Below are 13,707 nucleotides of genomic sequence, written 5' to 3'. Positions count from 1 at the left end.
TACTACATAAAACATTCCTCGAGTTGTTAAACACGAGCCTTTTGGAGATATCTCTGCGATATCGATCGGTGAGTGAAACCTACGAGAGAGAGAGAGAGAGAGAGAGAGCTGAGATGTTTCTAATTCGTCATTTTGGAAAATTTCTCGTTTATGTGTTTTGGTAACAAACACGTGTAAAAATAGAGAAGCAATAATTTCTATGTTAATTTTGCGGATAAAGGTACCTCGCACGCTGCGAGGGTGAATCGAAAAACGAAGTTTGGAATGAAGTTTTTCGAACACTGAGGAAAATAATAGATTATTCCTCAACCTATCAACAATTATTCGTCGTGTCGATAAACTAAGATTATTGATATTGTGAATAACTAGATAATTATTCACAACATTAATAAAATTAGTTTATCGATGTCACGAATTGATCTTAGTCTGAGAAAATTAGTACAATTTATCTCACTAAAGATAATATCTCAATGGACAAACTGGTGTTTGAGGAATAAAGTGGAACTGGGTGAAAAACGAAGCTTGTCCGTGCAGAAGACCGGGGCGTAGGATCCGAGAGGAAGATGGGGAATCAAACAAGTAATTATACGTGACGTCACTCGACTGGTTTCAACACTCTGGTCCGGTGCATATCCAGTCGCCAGTTGTGGCAACTGGGCAAACGATGGGTTCGGGCAGTATATACATATATATATATATATATATATAGGAACGGGAGGAGGAAAAGACGAGATAACTCCTTGAGGAAAAAGGAGCGTAGGATGGTGGGAGGCGCAGGACCAAAATAGCAACTCCAAACATTATAAGCGGTTTATAAATCACCGGATCGTGAGTCTCGATGCCACTCTTCATCCCGTTTCAAGAGCCACGCGGTGCTCGTAATAACGTCAACAGCGACCTATAGGAAATTGAATAAAACCTTCATAATTATTAATCAGAGTTCTTAGACGGACGAGACGCTACGGCGAGGACCGAAACATACACGAGTTTTTTCTACTCCTTCCAAAGGAATATATATCTCCAGACGAGAATATTTCTTCCACTTTCGCCCACTCTCGCCGTTCCTCTTAACTCGCCGATTTGCACTTCGTTCGTCTTTAAATAGAATTCACTCGCAGAGTGTGTGCAGTTATTATGCAATTATTCGCCCTTTAGAGACGCCCGAGTGCATATCTCGCTCGAGCTTAGACCAATACGTTTGCCTCGTCGCTCTATTCGACGATAAATCCTTCTGATTCTGTGGTGATCTGGGGACGTTAAATCCGCTTCGTTGGTTTTCTATAAATTCTTTTTTTTTCGTTGAGGAAGAATAAGAATTTTAGTAGTTGAAATTATGCAATTATTTATCCTTTACAGTTACTCAATTGTGTGTCTCGTTCGAGTTTGGATCAATAAGTTTGCTTCATTATGTTTGACGATAAATCCTTCTGAATTCTATGATGATCTACGAATGTTAAATTCGGTTAGTTGGTTTTCTATAAATTCTTTTTGTTTCGTTAAGAAAGAATAAGAATTTTAGTAGCCAAAATCATGCAATTACTTATCCTTTAAAGTTATTCAATTGTTTATTTCGCTCGAGTTTAGACCAATAAGTTCACTTCGTTCTATTAAACGATAAATCCTTCTGACCTTACGATGATCTGAAAATATTAAATTCGGCCGGTTGGTTTGCTACACTTTTTTTTGCACTGAGATAAAATAAGAAAATTAAAAGCTGAAATTATGCAATTATTCATCCTTCGGAGACATCCAATTGCGTATCTCGCTCGAGTTTAGACCAACACGTTCGCTTGGTCATTCTATTAGACGATAAATCGCTCTAATCCTACAGTGATCAGAAACTGTTAAACTGGGTCGGTTGGTTTGCTGTATTTGTTTTCGTCGGGGAAAAAATAAAAATTCCAGCAGCTGGATTCGATTGTACGGCCACTTTTTATACAGTGTACACCCTGACCAATCGTGGCAATTGCTGGAATGAGAATTGAATTTTTTACGGACTCATTAGGTGGAATCTTTCGCTGCTGCTGCTGCTGTGCTGGCAAATGTAAAGGGGAATATGACTCTGTTCGCGGCGACAGTTTTATCAGAGCTCGCTGGATCTCGTGCACGGTGCTCGGTTTTCATCAGTCCGCTGTAATAAATGCGTGGGATTCATTTTTATAAATAAAACTTTCGATTAAAATAGCGTTTTCTCCGAGTGAAACTGAACTTGTCGATATAGATAAAATTCTCTGGGGTGTGTTTCGCCTACTTAATCGGTGGATTAAGTTCTACGATCCTTTTAATCAGTAGCTTTCTTGAATTGATTCGATTAGTCGTAAGTAGAATCAGATTTTTACCAAGAATAGTCGTAGATTATCTGGAAGTTAACTTGTAGCAGATGTTAAACCGCATCTCGCAGAGGAATTCGCTGATACGCGTACTTGCACCTAACGGTCTTAATATTTCATCGATACGATATAATTTATCAGCAGTTTATCGTCTAATGTTATAATAATAATAATTAGTATTTTTAGCTAGTAAATTGTTAAGATTTTTTATCGTTCGATCGAGCAGCCACATTCTTCCGAAGCGTGCGAAAAAAGTACGAGAGACTCGTAATTTTGCGTTGACTGAGTAAACGCAAGTAAAACGCAGGTTTCTTACTGATAAGAACCCGCTTATTGCGAGGAACGTTGATACGTGCGATAAAACATGAGCGCCACTGCGCAGGAGAACCAGCAGCTGGTTCAGATTCAATCGTATTTTTATCAATACCTTCGTCTAGGTGCTTTCTATAACTTCTTCGACTGATAAATCTGATTTTTAATTTGGTGCTAACTCGATTATCTGTGAATTGTGTTGTATAATAAATAATTGATAGGAATATCAATTGTTTGATAGAAACTTAAGAAGAAATTGAATCGTGGACGAGCAAGAGAAATAAATGAAAAAGAGTATACGTATTTGCTTTCATAGATTACAAGTTTTTTTAAATAATAATATTTTTATCAATATTTGTGCCTAGCTGCTTTCTATAACTTTTTCAAACGATAAACTTAATTTTTAATTTCACCCTAAATGAATTCTCTATGAATTATATTGTGTATTAAGTAATCATTAGGAATATTAATTATTTGATAGAAACTTAAGGCACTGGATCGTGGACAAGCAAGAGGAATAGACGAAAGAGGATATATTTGTTTTCTTTCTTTCTCTCTATTAGAGAGAGAGAGAGAGAGAGATAGAGAGTATGGAGAGTATGGAGAGAGACAACGTATTTGTAAATAATAATTTCAATCATATTTTTATCAATACCTTCGCTTAGGTACTTTCTATAACTTCTTCAACTGAAAAGTCTAATTTTTAATTTAGCATTAATTCAATTGTCTGAATTGTGTCGTATATTAATTATTTGGTAGGAACTGAAGAAACTGAATCGTGGACGAGCAAAAGGAATAAACGGAAGGGAATATATTTGTTTTCATAGATCACATGTTTGTAAATAATAAACTAGAATAGATTGGAAATTTGATGAGCGAGCTACTATCAATAAGTCGGAACTGGTGTGAACTCGTTTGGTCCAAATGCGAGCACACTTGCACTGGATAGTATATTAAGTGCGCTCTGCATAAAGATTGTTATTCCTCCTCTCGTTACTCAGCTATTTTCAGGCCCATCTCTCTCTCTCTCTCTCTCTCTCTCTTTACAGGGACCGAAAACCAAATGAAAGAATTGCCTAACTGTTGTCGATAGCTGGAAACGAATTTAGCATTATTTTCCCAATTTCTCGTAGAAATGAATCACTAATTATAAGGCATTAATCAACAACTTGCTTTTATAATAATTTAATTACTTAGTTTTTAAGAATTATGAACCATCTTCCTTGGGACTAATAAATCCAAATAAATCATTCGAGAAAAATTGTCGTTTTAACTTTAACTTGCCACGACGTGAGAAAAGTTTTCTGGTATCATGACTAACTCCAAATGTGGAAGTACTGTATTTAGTCCAGATAAAAATGTTAATTTAAAGTTATTTAAAAGGGAAATACCTATTGTACGAGAAAATGGAACTCTTTTCTGATTCTTAGAATGCAAAAAATATCTATTGTCTTTTATAAAAAATAAATTCTATATACTAATGAAAAGTCACGATGACTACCGACTGACAGCGATTATTAGAAACCGAGAGTATCACCATTTACGGTGAATGTCAAAGAGAGTTTCTAGTGAACATTGTCACACAACAGGAGAGTGACTCCAAGTTTGGTTAAAGAGAAATTTCCATGGATAAATGTTGAATGGGTGATTTTGAAGAATACAAGACAATAAATTAAGGCTTTTGAGAAGGAATGTGTTTTGGTACAGAGTGCATAAATTGCGATAGGACTAGCGTTTTAGGAGAGACGTTAGGATGACGGGTCGCGCCTGTAAAGTTGAAGACGCACGAGAATCGGAAAGAGGGGGAGGGGGTAGATGCGAACGCGTTGAACACGGTGAACGAGGCCATTAAAGATGCGCCTCTGGTATCGGAGAACGAGTTTCGAGTATGGTAAAGCGTTAGAAGAAACGCGTCTCCTCTCTCCATTCACCAAGACCGGTCCGTGGCGATTTCCGATGGCTTCGTGGGACGTCGTTGCAGGTGTTCATCAGACTTTTATAACCCTCGGAAGGAGATACGGTAGACGAAAGCGTTCTAAAAAAAGACACCTGTACCCTCTTCTACATCTCCCCCAATCCGTATATACGATTCTCATCGTTCTTCGATATCTATTTATAGACCTTGAATAGATATCACTGGAAATTCCAAAAGCTGTGTACTCTTCTCTTTTATGTATTATATATAGTTTGTATATATATATATATATATATATATATAGAAGAAATATAACTAATTTAGTTAATATAGCATTAACCACATTTGTCCAAAAAGTATCATCATCGTCATTTTCTGCTCTTCGTCTTCTGCTCTTCGTCTTCCTCTTCAGTAACGTCTACTCAAAGCGTTCTAAGAAAACTATATCTATACTCGATAAACCGTTGATTCACAACTTGACAAAGAATTGGGAGGAGTGAGAATTGACTAATCTCACGTATATATACAGTTTATAATTTCCTTTGTCCGTCGTTATTTCTAGAACACTCTTGCCAGTGTGTGAATAATGATTAATCCCGGAGACTCGGCGTTCTATCGGAGGAAACAAGGATCCGAGACTGTGCGGAGTGTATAATTAAAAGAGAGCAGAGAGCGCTTGGTTCGAACGTGTTAGAATCCGTAGTTGGACTGGAATTCCCTGAAAAGCAGCAGGCAGTTCTATTTATAGACTGCTATTAATAGGCCGCGTGCAATAAGTGATTCCTCCCCATTTTGTTTTATTAGCATTTTATGCTTCCTCTGATTATCCCCTCGAGCTACGCTTTCGAATCCCTCGAGAACATTTAACTCCTCTTTTCTTCGTGCCTGCTGGCCAATGGCTCCCTTTCCGGAAACCGCGTCCTCCCTCCAATTCCAGTAACAAGTTTCACGCGCACATTTTCCAATTACAGACTGGATTCTCCTGAAAAATGCTAAACGCATTATTGCTTCTTCCGTACGCGACCGATGCTCGCAATCGTGCTCCAATTACACCGAATAATCCTCCGGCTGAAAATGCTAAACGCGTTGGTGCTTCTTTAACGCGTACCGAGGATAATTATTATATTCCTCGCGCAGGATTTTTCTCCAACCGATCGAGCGACCGGTATAAATCGTATGCAATGACGTAAAAGCAAGCGGTCTCTTTCCAGTCGCAGCGACGATTATCAATGAATACTTTATGATGCGACGATATTCCACTCGTTCGTCCGTGCCTACTAATTGCGAAAGTCCATTGTAAAACCGCAATGAGGATACAATCATAGAAACATTCGCATACATATTTCATAAACCCCACCGAGCATCCCTGTTAATGACAGATTAGCAAATTTTATCAGCGTGTCCCAATTGAGCCAGAAAATCGATGCTTCGCAACTGCGGCAGAAATTCTGCGTTGATCGATTCAACCGAGATTAATAATCACCTCGTTAAAATACTCTTCGCTCTTTACCATTTTCCCCAAGTGACGTATACAAAGTACCTCGAGAGAGAGAGAGAGAGAGAGAGAGAGAGAGATAAAATAAACTGTTTTTGAATTTCCCGCCAAATTTATATGGTTGCATCCGTAAAACGTAACACGAGAGATTTGTATATCCACGCAACCTGCGCATACACGATCGTTTTACGAAGTAAACGATCCAATCGCTACTGCAATTTAATATCGACGCTGATCAATACGAGTTATTGCGTAAAGGTACTTCCGAAGTATTTATTTCAATCTCGATTGCCTTCGCAAGATCGAGCCTAAATATAAGTTGCTGAAATTGTAGGATCTTTCGAGAATATAGTCACAGCTAGGGAGAGAGAGATAAATCAAACTAGCAATTACAGCGATCGTGCGACGTGTAAAAGTTGAGTAATTTCAACATGGAACACAAACGTTTCGAAGCATAGATTGTATCTGCCTTTGAACAATTCATCTTTTTTTAGACTCGAGCGAGCGTCTATTTTTAAACCTTAAGGAATACCGCGTATATACCAGTCGAATTACATCTGATAATGCTGATGAAGGAGCCGCGGGTGAAAACGGTAGAGTCATCCTGAGGATATGACTGTGGAGTTTTAATTGAGAGATCCACATCGAAAAGCACTATCTACAAGGTTAAACCACAGATAAATTATGGAATCGCAATAAAGTTTCAAGATTAGTTGCTCGAGAATGGAGCATCACCGTTGGCCTTAGAATAAACACTTCTATCCTGCTTCTAATCACTCGGAACTATTTTTGCAATAGAATTCTCGCAACGTACAGAGAATCTTAGTTATGTACACGGGTGTAAAACCTCGAGTGCGTTATCATGTAGATATGAAAAGTGCGAAAAGAGGGGGGGGGGGGGGATCTTTGCAATAAATCATTTTCGGAGCAACAGTATCATACAAATACGCAACGACCTTGCAGAGTGTACGAGAAAGTAATAGCGAAGGAGGCTAAAAATAGAGCAGCTTTTTACAGGTTAATGGTATTATTTCGGTCAAGCGAGTGTTACCAGGGGAATTGCGCGAGGTCTATAAATAATCTAATCGTATATAAACGAATCATAAAGATGAATAATGCTCCTCGTTAATGAGGCGATCGTTGAAAGGTAGTTCTCCAAAAGGGCGCGATAAATCCTCGTAACGCATTGTTCTGTACACCAGCGAAAACCTGCAATTGTGTATTCAACATTTTTTTCTTAAAAAAAAAAAAATAAAAATTTAGAAGAAGAACCTGTGATAAGGCACGAGTGGTCGAGGAGATAAAACGAGAGGTCGCTGGAAAGTTGAAGTAAGAAAACACAATTTGCATCGATCGACGGTGATTGCGCGGTGAAATTGCTCGGTGTGTGTGTGTGGATCGAGTGGCACTGATCAGAGTCTCGCCATTTCCTCGTGGATGGTCGATCGTTTACAGAGCGATTGGTGAAACGAGAGAGCGTCCATGCAGCGAACGATCGTTTCTTCTCGAAAACTGCGGAGCGCGCGCCTGCAAAGTGTGCGTTAATCCGAGTGACGTCACATTCGACAAACGGTTCTATTTTATTCAAACGCGACGATTCGGTACGTGCCAGACAAGTTAAAAGAGGAGGAGCGAGTTTTTACCTCGCGTAGAACCCGTGAGGAGAACACTACACACACGCGCGTATTACGAAATAGTAGGTGGATGCAAATTAGTCGTAGCCATTAAAATTCCGATGAGTAGCTTAATCACTTCGTAATGCACGACTCTTGTTTAGAATCGCTGTACGCGTGCTGCTATATTAAATTTCCAGCGAAATACATACATACATGTCGTATATACACGCGCATTTATTGCCAATGACGTTTACGTAAAAATGGAAGAAACGTGATATGCATACTGACGCATCGCAGGTACGACCATTTTGGCAATCTTTTAAACGATAAAAATGTGTTACAAGGTGAAAAATTAACACATTCGCGTAGAACACGTACGTGTCCTCCACACTGTTGCTTCTTAACAGTTGCTCGAAAATTTCCGAGTAATCGCGAAATTCGTTCAATTTCGGTCGCCTTGGTAGTGGTTAAAATTCATGGTGAAACTTTGTTTGTGTGCGTGTTTTGGGGGGGGGGGGGGAGTAGAAAGATCACGCAGCTTTCACGTTACGGCTCGTTGGTGACCGAAGCGACGAAAGCGACAATCCACGTCGTTTAACGAAGCGAGCGAGCGAGCAGCTCTAAAATTAAACATTGTCGATCCTGACCTGGGTCTCGATCAGGCGGGACCGCAGGAATCCTTATGGTCCGCGTTGGCCGATTCGTGAAAGTCACCCCCCCCCCCCCCGCCCCGCCTCTTTGCCAATTTAATATAGCAAATTCTCCGATATTTCTCTCGACACGAGAATCATCGCATGCAGCTACCAAACGCACACGTTGAGATCTATGCTGGTGATTCGCGATCCGGCGTTGCCACTTTCGCACAGTGTGACATGCACGCTGCGTTTGTAGTATACTCGCGAGGTATATATATATATATATATATATATATATATATATACGCTCCTCCGTTGTTCAGCCTCGGATAAAACGGTGCAACATTAAATACCGATCAAAGTTTTCTATGCAAAATAAGTTGGAGGAAAATGAAAGAATGTTTTATATACCGGGTGATTTTTCTGTATCTACCTCGAATAGAAAGAAAATATTAGTAAATATCGATTTTGCCAAGGTCGTTTGAATTTTTGCCTCGAAACGAGTGAATCGAAAGATACTTCGTTAGTACGAATAAATATAATAAAATCAAATTTATCTGGAAACAATTTTGAAGTATTTTCTCGTGGAACAAGTAAGAATAATTTTAATTCCCAATTGTCTAAGCGAGATTCATTCTAGCGAAGTAATATTTTTGTCGGTATTTCTTTCGAGAGGAGTCGACGAGGGGGATTTGCTCGTGACTTATTGGATTTATCCAATGAATCTCGTATGACATATATATATATATATATATAATCTACCCTCGTAGGAGAGTCCTCTTGGCTCTCGGAAGCACCTGGCTGACGAGAATGGTTAAAGACGCGTTATGCAAACAAGAAATTGTTGCGATTTTAGTAATCGCCGTTGCGTGCAGTGTGCATAAACGAGTATTTTCTGGGTGCTTGGAGAAACAGTCTAGGCGCCTCTTAGGCGGCAAACTTTCGAAACGTCGTACACATGCGAGGCATAGAACGAATGGAGCATGCTAGATGAGACGAGCCGGTCGTTCGATCCATTCCAAATCACTTGGATGCGGCTAAACGTGCCCGGATGTCTTATCTGCACGTGACATTAAGATAATGCTACCAGCAGAATGCTTCTCGATCTTGAGATACCGAGCCAAGGTCGGGACAGCCTCGGCCCCAATCTGGATCGCGAAAAAAACGCGAAATTATCTCCGGCTCGAAGCTCGCACCTTAAATCACTTTGCCTTCGAAATGATATGTATGTATATATGCGAGCTACACACAAATTCATATTAACTTAACCACACTTTTATGCCCGAATCGATATTTCATAGTCGGATAAATAACCAGGCGCCAATTTCCGTGCCAAACCTTGCGAGTAATCGTCGCAGTTTAAAATATTACTTTACTATGCGTATACGTTGTAACGCAATTAATTTGTCAGCGAACACAGAGGCTTCGAAGGGATAATCATTAATAATAGTGACAGCAGGAAAAATCTTTGTTTTATTAAAAAAAAAAATAACGTTTTACAATAAAATTCAGGCAGTACCTATATATAACACAGATTCCTGGCACAAGACAAGAAAACCAAGCAGATGGTTTATTTAAATGTTGTTTACAAGAATTGGAGTTGTTTAGATAACTAGACCGATATAGCACGGGATGGTTCGAGCGTACAATGCCCGTTAAGAGGGAAAATGCGTGGCGAATCTCTGAATTTTATGCATTTTTGCCGTTGGAAAAATGAATGGCTCCATTCGGAGAGGTTTTGCTAAACGATTTGTGATAAAGCGTGTATTAATCGTTATTGTTGTACTCGAGATTGCACACTGTAATAAAGTATAGTTCGTCAATTTTTCTCGCAATTGGCAGGTCCATTAATGATTAATGATCTAACATTACCAATTATACCTCGTCATTATATTACGAGGCGTTGCATAATGGGCTATCGAATCTCCAGTAAAGTTACGGTAAAATTTATTGGCCTCTTTCGCAATTCTGCTAATACAGGTACTTTGCCAATCTCGCTGTTCCCAAGAACGAGGCTCCGAGTCGTCGTTGGAGGAGAAAAAGTGTTAATTAACAATTAAATATCCAATTGATTGAAATTACAGTTTTGTAAGAGAGATAATGCCAGAAGAATTCGGTAAAGTTTCGCGTCTGAAATTGTAAAGGTCCAATGTGCCAGCCAAGTGTACATATATATATATATATATATATTGCAAGCGCTTATGCGCGTAGACTGCTTATCTCTGCTCGTACGATGAATTCATTGGCATAAAAGTGCGAGAAGCCACGTAACTTCCACACAGAATAACATTCGCTAATCCTTTCCAACGATATCTCGATTTGCACTAAAATCACGAGTGACCCGGAGAGATCACGTGTACAAGAATTATATAGGAAAATGGCGGCAAAGCGAATATTTCTGTACGACGCCCACTGTGATTCGCTGATAAAAGTCCCATCTAAGGAAAGCAGCTAGGTGTCGAGTATATATAGAGACCGTGCACATCAACACAATGATAAAGAAGTGTCAATGTGTAGCTATATACGTATAAATAAATTACACTCAAAAACTGCGAAAATTGACCGATAGTTTGCGCTGATAGTATGCATATACACCAATACACATTCTCATCTCACTGTCATTGTGTTGATGTGCACGGTCCCTATACGTAAAGCGGAAATATTCTTGCAACCACCAGCGAATTTAGTACACTATGTATGCTTTTATATATATAAACAAAAACTGTAGATATATCCAATAATATCCATCGACATGCGTGATATATTTATTCAATCTGTAACTGCTGCTCCGAATCGACGTTGAAATACACGTGAATAGCTCGTGAGCGAGTAAAAATGAGCGAGTTACAATTGCCAAAATCCAACGGATAAAAATCTAAATCCTGCAAAGAGGGTGTGTGCGGACAAATTGCATGAAAGAAAAAACAAGAGAGATCCATGTATGTGTGTGTATTCTGTGGGAAAATAGAAGAATCAAGTGAAGCCTCGCGTGTATTTTTATTGTATACAATGCGTATGAAAACCGTTCCTCCGTACACGTTGGAACCGATCGGTGATAAATGTACATTCCGTGAAAACAAACACTCGCGCTCTTTACGAGCGATAAATGGAGCTAAGCGTTTGGTTTTAGCGTAAGGGAGAGCGATCCGATTGAACGATGGATAAATCCGGACCGCGTGGGTGTCCATGAGGAGTAATCGTTATTTCAAGGTCATATCTGATAGATAGGAAGAATCGATCAGGTGGGATTTGGTCAGCGGAGAAAGCTAGGAGGTTCCCACGTGACATTCGATTCCGCGAGTGTGTGCCCTCGATGGAGAAGAGATCACGCCACATTTTCGCGGTGCACGGAAAACCACTGGACGCGCACGAGTCACGTGGTGCATCCAGAGAGCGTAGAGCGTACGGAGCGAGTGGAGCAACGCGGCGCGAGGAGTACACACGACGACGCGTGTATGCGTGGTGTTGACCGACGCCACACGCGTGCGCGCGAACACACAAACCGCTCGGTTTCGCTGCCGCCGGTTTTGCCACACGGAAAATCATATCGAAAAGAACTTTGGCGAATTTCGTGGAGAAACTGGAGAAGAAACACTCGTAAAATTCATTCGACTTCGGCGGAGAAAAATATGAGAAAGAACGCTGAAATGCCGAAGAGAGGGAAGAATGCAACTTTTGGTTATTGTTTCAGGAACAAACTCCTACAGGCGAAACGTCCCGAGGTTATCCAGACGGATCGTGGAAGAAATTCGGAGAAGAATCGCGTGACACACTAACCTGTCGCTCTTATCGATGACGTTGAGCGGCGCGAGTTCTTGAAGAGGAGGCTCCGCCGAGATACCCTGAGCCCTCTGCTTCCTGGGTCTAGGCTTGGTGGGCGTGAGCGGAGACTTGAAGGGCAAAACACTGAGGAATTTGTCGAGATGACTGCGCAGATCCTGTATCTCCGCGTCCCGCCTGCAGAGGATGGACTCGAGCTCCGCGATGCGTTCATCCTTGATCCTGAGGAGTTCCTGGAGCTCCCTGAGGGTGTCCATCGCAACGGGGCTCAAAGAGGATGGATTGATGAGGCCCTGCTGGGCGGGACCGACAGCCGCAGCCGCGACCACTGCCACGGCTGTCCCACTGGCAGTCCCGATGCGAGACAGCTGCGAGGAGGCGTCTTCCTCGTCGGCGAGCCGCTGCTGCGTCGACGAGAAGCACAAGGAGTCAAAGCACACGCGCATAGACACGCAGGCGTCGCCCAGTGGCACTCTGCACTCGATTCCCTCGTCCATTCACCCGAGCCGCCGCCGCCGCCGCCGTAACCGCCACTGAGCCGCGCGAGAAACGCAGGAGGAGGATTTCGCGAGGGACAGGACGAGCTGCAGCAGCAACGACAACAACGCAGCAGCACGCGTTCTCCAATCTCGGAGGACCGGAGAACAAGCGGAGGCCCCCCACGAGTCTTCTCGCGTTCTCCAGCCTCGAGCGCGCCAAACTTTCCGATGGTCTCTGTCGCTCTCGGTACGTCGAAGATGCTTTTCACCCGGCGGCGTGCCGGTGCCCGAATCTCCCGAGGAACGACCACTCTGCTGCTCTACACCACCTCCCGGAGACTCTCCCCGCCGCTGCCGCTTCCTTGGCCCACCGCACGCTCGCAAACACACACGCACACATATACACTGATAATAAATATGTATATACACTCTCTCCCTCTCTCTTTTTCGCTCGGTATCGCTCGCGCGGGGTCCCTCTCGCTAAGCGCGGAGCCGAGCAACTCGAACACTCGAGCCTCCCGAGAACGAAGCAGCCAGCGCCAGCGCCGGGGCTCCGTCGATGCGCCTTCGCCTTTGCGGCGATCGCTCCTTCGGATATGCTCGGCTGACCTCGACACTCTTCGCGCGACGAGCCTTCTTCTTCTTCTCTCCTGCGAGCACGTTCCACCGACTTATGTGTTTATAGTCTTTCTCTCTCTCTCTCTCTCTCTCTGCTGAGCTGGCCACGAGCTACGCACAACTGCCGTTACTACAACCTCTCTTTATATTTCCATCTTTCCTCGTACAACAGACTTTTGCGCTCCACTCTTTTTCTTCCTTATCTCGGTCCAACGGAACCCCGACCGACTCTACTCCGCCCTTTCTTCTCCACCAAAACTGCTCTTACCAACAGACGGTAGCTTTGTTTTTCATCTTTTTATGTTTATTTGTCTCGTATGATCAAAACTATTAGAGAGTTACGTCACTCGTTTCACCGGGCTCGCACGATGACACTCGGGTTCCTCGATTGACCCTTGGAAAAGGGCCCGAGAGCTCTTTCCACGTGAAAACATTTTGCATTTCGCGTTCAACACGATTAATATCCTCGACGTTCGATGGAGCCACTGACGAGTAACGAATGTAGCGTGTAAGAGTTTCAAGGGAAA

General features: G+C 42.0%; 1 protein-coding gene across 1 annotated transcript in view; it reads right to left on the bottom strand.

Annotated features, from left to right (window-relative positions):
• Positions 1-13,280, bottom strand: part of for (cGMP-dependent protein kinase for) — a 42,483-nt gene extending 29,203 nt beyond the window's left edge. Inside the window, exon 1 of the mRNA XM_066733321.1 lies at positions 12,081-13,280. Within this exon, the coding sequence (XP_066589418.1) occupies positions 12,081-12,580 (500 nt within the window). The 5' untranslated portion in view covers positions 12,581-13,280. The remainder of the gene's footprint in view (positions 1-12,080) is intronic.
• Positions 13,281-13,707: the final 427 nt, after the last annotated feature.

Source organism: Prorops nasuta, unplaced genomic scaffold (assembly GCF_024137725.1).
Source record: "Prorops nasuta isolate Cenicafe-Biocafe unplaced genomic scaffold, Cenicafe_Pnas_1.2 PNAS00010, whole genome shotgun sequence".
Lineage (NCBI taxonomy): Eukaryota > Metazoa > Arthropoda > Insecta > Hymenoptera > Bethylidae > Prorops > Prorops nasuta.
This window is presented reverse-complemented; position numbering and strand designations above follow the sequence as displayed.